Source organism: Fukomys damarensis, unplaced genomic scaffold (assembly GCF_012274545.1).
Source record: "Fukomys damarensis isolate Sample0158 unplaced genomic scaffold, DMR_v1.0_HiC HiC_scaffold_27, whole genome shotgun sequence".
In the NCBI taxonomy this organism is placed as follows: domain Eukaryota; kingdom Metazoa; phylum Chordata; class Mammalia; order Rodentia; family Bathyergidae; genus Fukomys; species Fukomys damarensis.
Genome location: NW_022900939.1, coordinates 1,445,982 through 1,454,541, shown reverse-complemented (window position 1 = coordinate 1,454,541; position 8,560 = coordinate 1,445,982). Strand labels below are relative to the sequence as shown.

The window sequence follows — 8,560 nt, the reverse complement described above, 5'->3', positions numbered from 1 at the left end:
GTGAACACCTGCTTCCTCCTCCACTCAGGTGACCAGACAGGAAGGCAGGCTCTGTCCACAAAGGCCGTCTGCCTCCCAGAGGAAAATGCAGGTGTGGACCTACAGCAGGAGGCCAAGGTCGGGTCTCCTTCACAGCTGGGTGGAAGGCAGCTGGCCCTGAGCTGGACTTAGGAGCCCTTGCACCGGAGCCCGGGAGACGGAGACCAGGGGCAGTGAGAGGCTGGCTACGAGTACGTGCTTTCTTTCAATAAAATAATCAAAATAAAAATTCAATCAAAATAAATGTTCTCCCAGTTTTGGGAGGGGGAGAGGGACAATTCTGCAACTCCAGTTCCAGTGTGCTTTCCTAACTTGATCATTCAAAGTCAAATTTCTTCCACAGAAAGATTTCAAAATATGCTCATTACTTATACACTTTGGTTCTATCATCTTTATTTTTATTTATTTATTTATTTTGGTACCGGGGATAGAACTCAGGTCCTTACTCTTGCGAGGGAGGCCACCAAACTGCTGAGCTAAATCCCCAGCATTGTTCCATCACCTTTATATTCTCTATTTACATATACGGTACTAATATATCTTATAAGTTTTATTTATATGTATATATATTTGTTGATTCTGTTAAAATCACTATTTCATTTTATCTCATACAAAACTCTCCATTTTAAAGAATGATACTTACTGTGAAAAAAGCCCATAATATTACCCACCTAGAAACTTAAAAACTTCAAATTTTTTCAGAAATAAGATAACAGTATAAGAAGCTGACACTTTCTGTGATATTTGCTTTCCTTGATATGTTACTTTGATGTTTTTGTCCATTCTTTCTCATTAATGAAGCAAATTAAATCACTCTAGAAATTTTCTCCCCATCTTGATCAAATGGATGCGTTACCGGGACATCTGTTCTGGAAAGAATCCCAGGGAGCGACTGTGACCATGACCAGAGCAGGGAGGCCTTCCGTCCAGCAGGCTGATGGCCCAGGCGCCTCCCATATGAGCCCTCAGAACAGCGCTGCCTTCCTCGTCCTCGGGGAGCCGTTTCCAGGGAAGACCCCTGGGCTGGGCGAGACCCCAAGGACAAAAGTGCAAGCAGCTAATGAGGAAAGGATTTCACCTTTTCCCTTGCAAGTCCCAGAAGAAGGGCATAAATATCTCCTCCCATGATACCCTAAACTGTAGCTCAGCCCTGTTTATGTACTGTTCAAGTGACACACAGTTGTATACATTTGCAGAGATGTTTACATTCAATAGTGGTCGGTCAGGATTTTCTCTCTCTCTCTCTCTCTCTCTCTTTCATTGGTGAACATGAAATCCCTATTGAAATTCCAACAGTATATTTCATAGAACTAGAGAAAATAATTCAAAAATTCATTTGGAATTAGAAGAGACCTAGAATAGCAAAAGCAATTCTAGGCAACAGAGACATGACAGGGGTTTTCCAATTCCCAATTTGAAACTATACTACAAAGCCAATGTGACAAAAACAATATGGTACTGGCAAAGAAACAGACCTTAGGATAAGTGGAATAGATTAGAAGATGCAGAAACATCTCCTGACATACTCAATTACCTCATCTTTGATAAAGGAGCCAAACGCCCTCTCTGGAGGAAAGATAGCCTTTTAATAAGTGGTTGAAAAACTGGATTTCAACTTGTCAAAAATTAAAATTAAGTGGCCGGGGAGTTAGTTTGGTGGTTCTGCTGCCTGCCTTGCAAGCACAGGGGCCAGAGTTCGATCCCTGGTACCAAAAAATAAATTAATTAATTAAATCTGTATCTTTCACAATGCACTAAACTAAAATCCAAGTGGATTAAAGATATAAATATTAAAACAGAAACACTAAACTTGCTGGAAGATAAGTTAGGTAGAACTCTTGAGGATATCAGCATATGAAAAGATTTTAAGAACAAATCATCAGTAATACTGGAACTAGCACAAAGAATCAATAATTGGGATCTCATCTTTTTAAAAAGCTTCTGCACTGCCACAAAAATTACAAGCAGCTAAGAGAAAACCCACAATGTGCGGAAAAATTTTTTACCAGCTATTTCTCAGAGAAAGGTCTACTATCTAGAATATTTAAAGACCTCAAAAAAAATCAGACCCCCCCAAATATAAAGACCCAATTCAAAAATGGGCATCTGAAATGAACAGACATTTCTCAGACAAAGATGTAAAAGCAGCAAATAATCATATGAAAAAATGTTCAACATCACTGGTCATTCAAGTGATGCTGATGAAAACATCACTGAGATTCTATCTCACCCTAGAAACAATGGCTGCTCTCAAGAAATCAACCAACAACAAATGCTGGCAGGGCTGTGGGGAGATAGGAACCCTTCTCCATTGTTGGTGGGAGTGCAGACCGGTGCAACCACTATTGAGATCTATATGGAGATTCTTCAAACATCTAGGATTAGAAGTCCCATTTTACCCAGCTATTCCTCTGCAGGGTATCTTTCAAAAATAATTAAAAGAATCATACCACAGTGATATATGCTCACCCATGTTTACAGCAGCACAGTTTGTAATAGCTAAAATTTGGAAACAGCCCAATTGCCCATCAACTGGAGACTGGTTAAAAAAGATGTGGTTGTTTTTATAAATGGAATACTACTCAGCCACAAAGAATGAGAAGCTAAGGCATTTACAGCTAAGTGGTTGCACATTAAGGCCACACTCTTAAGTGAAGTTAATAATTTATACACATAAATACCAAATAGCTTCACTGTTTTGAAGAAATAAATGTGTAAATAAGGATTAAAATATATAATTAATATCACGTAATAGGAAGAAAAGTGTAAAAGAGAAGAGGAAGTGGGAGGGCAGGGAAAAGGTGAAAAGGGAAAAGAAAAATATGTGAAAAGGAAAAATATAGAAACTATGCTTTTGCAAACAGGGAAGGGTGGAGGGGCTGAGGGAGGGCTGGGGAATGGGCAAAAATAAGAACCTGATAAGTCGTGTACAGCAACAAGATACCAATGATGAATGCAACTGTACTGTGTTCCTGATATGTACCAATAAATTTAGTAAAGATTAATAAAAACAGGAAGAAGCAAATGATCCACAGCTCAGGACTGTCCGTGAACCCCTTCAACTCAAATACGGTCACTTCAGTGAAATTCTCCATGCTGACATCTCCCAGGACGGACCTGAAGACAATGGTAAACGGAAGCTCGTGTCACTAGGGGAGAACAAACGTCACTGTAAACATAAACAACAGGGGTTTTGCCTATGGAAGTATTTCTGTATACACACAGATGTGTGCGTGTGTGTGCAGACAGAATATAATTCCCCATTAAAAGATACAAATAGAGTGACAAGCTGGCAAGAGGAGTGCTCATGTCATGCAGTCCACTGTCAAGTAGAAAACATGTGCTCATGTACTTAATGAGCTAGTGCCGCAAGTCTTAAATATCAGGTGAAATGATGAATTTTCCCTAATTATATTAGCTGGTTTCATATTCGGTCAAATTAAGAGTCAAAGTGAGTATCTAAAAAAAACTCCTTATTTCCTAATACTTCAAGAGCTTCTGTATCTGGGGCAGATCATAAAGATAGAACTGCAATTCTATGTCCGTCATGAACTGTGCATCATGAGTTAACCTATCATCTTTAGAGTGTAAAAATTAATATTTCTTTTACAAGATTAAAGTAATATTTGATAGAAAATTATGTTATAAATTCAATCTTTCAAAAACTATAATTGTAAAATAAGGAAAACATTAGCTGAGCAGTTTAAGATGAATTCAGTGAAAGACATTTTGAATTATAATTTTGTTCTTATGCCAATTATATATATTTATATGTATGATTTTTAATACATGTATACCGCAATTCTGCTTTCTACCCTATAAGGAGCTTACATTTCCTTTGAGTAAGAAGAGGTCTTTAGATAAGTTATCAGTATTTTTTTTTCTATTAGATGAGAAAACAAAAGTTATACTGATATAAGATAATATTATCATTTATTCAAAAGATTAAGAGCTTTAAATAGAAATGACTTTAATTCTTCCTGATTGAATAGTAAAGGATCAATTTCTATATAAATGTAGACCTAGTTCTTTAATTTCCACCTGACTAGAAGGAATAAATTCTCCAAGTATCTTGAATTTTATGTTGAAACTCTAAATTTGCGAAATATAAGAGAAATAACAATGGACCATTATTGAGAATTTAAGAAATATATTTTGAGCATGTTATGTTATTTAACAGTTACAGAAACTTTCTTGTTTAATAATTTCATAATCCAGCTGGATAGAGTGGCACAATCATATATTTTGTCTATTCTGTTCCTAATCTGAGAATGCTTTGTCTTGTCCATTCTGAGCGGTGTTCACATTAATTTCCATACAAACCACTCTTTGCCTTTCCTCCAGTTGATTGCCGATAAAATTCAGTGGCTGGGACTGTGCAGCACCTTTGTCAGTTGCACCAACATGGGTCTTCCTGCCACCCTGCTCTCTCTCTCTTTTAGTTCCGTCTCCTAGTATCTACTTTTACTCAGGCCTGTGTGGCATACTGGGGAGGTGGGTACTGGAGTCCAGCAATTGAAGTCCAATGTTGGAGGTCAAACCACGAGCAACTCCCTGCTCAGTGAGGCTCTTTGGAGTAAAAAGAAAAAGAAAGAAAAGAATCCCCAATGTCGGTGCACTTCACATCAAGGTCAAGGACAAGCACAAAATCCTGGAAATAAAAAGGTAGGTGCTCCAGATGCCAGAAGGTAGTAAAGGTAGTCAGCTGTGACTAAAATACAGGGTAATCACTTTCATCTTAAGGTGGCCTGCAGTGTTGAAATAAATGCTGCACAAGTTAGTAGACTATAATCATTTTTTAATCAAGGACTTTAACTGTGGAACTTAGGGAGCATGTCAAAACTAACATCCAGACAGCTCAACAAAAAGGAAAAGTTATCTCCCTTGAGACTTTAACTGAGACCTTGACAAGTTGCAGCCCTGTGCTCTCTGTTTTGCTGCCCAATAATCGAAGCCAGCGAGCTACTCAAGATGATCTGCATCAATCAGCTGCGAGTGAGACCTGTTTAGTTTTGGTCTTAGAACAACTGCTTGCCATAGCTGCTGACTTTCACTCCGTGAATGTGCCTCTCTCAGAAAATGTGACATCATTAAAAGCAAACCCCTCTGCTTCCCCTCTGGAAGAGGTTGAGCTGCCTCCCCCTCAGCTTGAGCTGCTGAGATCACAGGTGCGGAGGAGGAGGCGCAAAAGCATGAGGAGAAGTGCTTGGCCTTAGAGCACCAGAGGGTGCGTACGGGGTGCCTTGGGTGGACTCAGAGAGGGTCCAGCAGGGCTCGCACTCACTTTGAAAAGAACTGAAATGAAAAACTAAGTAACGGATTGAAAATAGTTAGGAAAGCTCAGAAGAACATAAAGTAAAATAGGGAGGAAAAACTCCAGACGTACTCAGCTACCTCATCTTTGACAAAGGAGCCAACCATCCTCACTGGAGGAAAGACAGCCTCTTTAATAAATGGTGTTAGAAAAACTGGATCTCAACTTGCCACAGATTAACACTAGACCCTTGTCTTTCACCATGCACCAAACTAAAATCTAAGTGGATTAAACATCTAAATATTAAGAAAGAGTCACTAAATTTGCTGGAAGATAAGTTAGACAGAACTCTCAAAAACAATGGCATCGGAAAAGACTTTATGAACAAATCCTCAGTAGCACAGGATCTAGCAGAAAGAACCAACAACTGGGATCTCATCTTATTAAAAAGCTCTGCACTGCCAAAGAAACCACCAACAGAGCTAAGAGACAATCTACAATGTGCGAAAAAATTTTACCAGCTGCTCCAAAAAGGGCTATTATCTAGAATATATAAAGAACTAAAAAACAATAAGGCCCCCTAAATATAAAGACCCGATTCATAAGTGCGCAACTGAAATGAACAGACAAATTAATATATGAAAAAATGTTCCGCATCGCTGGTTGATCAAGAGATGCTGATGGAAACAACACTGAAATTCCACCTCACCCCAGAAAGAACGGCTGCTATCAGGAAATCAACCAATAACAAATGTTGGCTGGTATGTGGGGAGAAAGGAACCCTTCTTCATTGTTGGTGTGAGTGCAGACTGGTGCAACCACTATGGAAATCAATATGGAGAGACCACAAAGAACTAGGATTAGAGGTTCCATTTGACACAGCTATTCCTCTGTTGGGTATGTTTCCAAAAGAATTAAAAGAATGGTATGACAGTGATACATGCACACCTATGTTTATAGCGGCACAGTTTGTAATAGCTTAAACTTGGAAATAGCCTAATTTCCCATCAATTAGAGACTGGATAAAGAAGATGTGGTTTTTCTATAAAATGGAATACTACTCAGCCATAAAGAATGAGAAATTAGAGTCATTCATAGGAAAATGGATGCATATCGAGGTCATTCTCAAGTGAAATAAATAAGCCACACGTGTAACCATCAAATAGTTTCTCTGGTGTGAAAAACTAATAGTGTAAGTAAGATCCAAATGTTATGTATAATTGACAATGTGAAATAGGAAGAAAGGGGCTAAAGGTGTGGGTGAAGCTGGAAGGGTAGGGAAAGGAAATAAGGGAAAAGAAGAAATATGAAAAATGAAAAAAAGTTTTTGTAAATAGGGAAGGGAGGAGGGGGTGAACGGAGGGCAGGGGTATGGGGAAAAAATGAGAACCAAGACCTGTCATGTAAAGGTACAAGATCCCAGTGATGAATGTAACTGTACTGTATATCTAAAAAGTACCAATGAACTCAATGAGAAAGAAAAAAAATAATTTAGCAATTGAAAATACAGCAGAAAGTTTTCTGAATGCCATCGGATTATATTATGCTTATTTAATAACACGATGTAAGTTTCGCTAGCCTAAATCATAAAGAAAATAGGTTAGTCTTAATTGAATTAAAAATTTTAAAAAGTTGTCTACAAACTCATAGATTGAATAGACTACTTTGCCATAAAAAAGATAGCATAATTTGTCTAAATCATGCAAACACGTATAATTGAAAGTAAAGGAAATCCACATCTAATAAAATTGAGTGGAAGAGGAGCCCATAACTATATGAAATTCCTGAGACATTTATGATGAATAATGAGCCCAAGCAGCATATGGAACAGTACATGTTTACTAAATCCTAATTCTAATTGCCAAGAAAAACAAATAGGAATATCTAAAAACTAGGAATTCTAAAAACATAGATAAGAAAGAAAGAATAAATAATTTTATATAATATTGATATAGGATATTATAATTTTGAAAGATTCAGAAATTTGAGTACACATTTAAAAGATTTGAATGATCTAATTAATAGTTGATCTGGTAAAACTTTAACATATTCCTAGTTTTAAAAATAGAGACATTGCAATTAACTTTACACAGTCAAAATAACAAAATATAATGTTATAAAAACTTACTTAAATCACAACAAATAAATACTTTACATAATCATATCAGGATTAAAACAGTAAATGTAATACTTTAAAATATTTATATAAAAAGGTTTCCTGGAAAATGAAACAATACATTATAAAATAACCTTAAACAGCAAAAAGAAATTTAAAGTTGCAATTAGAGACTGAACAGACAAACTATATTTTAGAAAGATTTTATTTCTCTACTTGACCTAAGCATATACAATATTCTAAATTCATCATATATCCTTTTCCCCCCACCTTTTCACTACTAAAAATGTAAAACAAAAGAGTCAACCTGCTCCGTACTTTATCACAGCCACACAGACATCAGCAAACGGGCAAAGAAGCTGTGGCTGAAGCTTCTTCTCAGGTCTCACAGAGCTGTGCTGAGCCTAGGGGAGCAGGTCCACGCCTCACACAGGGCACAGCACGCGGGTCTGTGCTCCGTGACTTCACAGCGTTTCAGGTCCAACTCTTCACACAGTCGGAGTCCTAGTTTTTCCCATATATTGAGAATGTGTTCATAAGGCAGATTTCAATTACAAAGAGATTATTAGATGTTAAACATTTAAGCGAATACAGAAAGGAGCAACCATTACACAGGAATGACAGAAATCATAATGAAAAATATAAATAATTAATAATAATTTATTTAAGAGAACATGTGCAGAACTGTCAAAAATTGCTATTGCATTTCTCTTTTCTTTAGTAATTTTCATCATTTGGCAAATTGTTCTAAATTTAACATAGATCACTTTACTATGTCAATTCTACTACAATAGTTTACTTTACTATGAATCCAGAATGGAGAACTACTGGGGTTTTTTTTCTGCTAGTTTTTTGTGTGTTGGCCAATTAAATTTACCAAAGAAATTTGACAACCATGGAGGAATCCTCTTCAAAAAAGAATGAATTGAAATATGTTAAGCATTAGTGTTGGTGGTACAGTAAGTACTGAACACTAGGAATTCGAGTCTTCTGATAATAATGGGCAACAGTTGCTCTTATTGCCCTAAATATTTTACATCCATCTCCTGATCAGATGATGATGGAATTATACATCTAGTCCAGTAGAGGGGATTTAGTCATAACGTTTAAATAAATTAATGAGGGTTATTCACTGAAAAGTTTACAGGTCC

The 8,560-nt window shown here is 37.0% G+C and overlaps 1 protein-coding gene across 1 annotated transcript in view; it reads right to left on the bottom strand.

Annotated features, from left to right (window-relative positions):
- LOC104868404 (olfactory receptor 1102) overlaps nucleotides 1-3,134 on the bottom strand; it is a 15,450-nt gene extending 12,316 nt beyond the window's left edge. The window contains exon 1 of the mRNA XM_019208798.1: nucleotides 3,054-3,134. Within this exon, the coding sequence (XP_019064343.1) occupies nucleotides 3,054-3,134 (81 nt within the window). The remainder of the gene's footprint in view (nucleotides 1-3,053) is intronic.
- Between the last annotated feature and the right edge of the window lie 5,426 nt (nucleotides 3,135-8,560).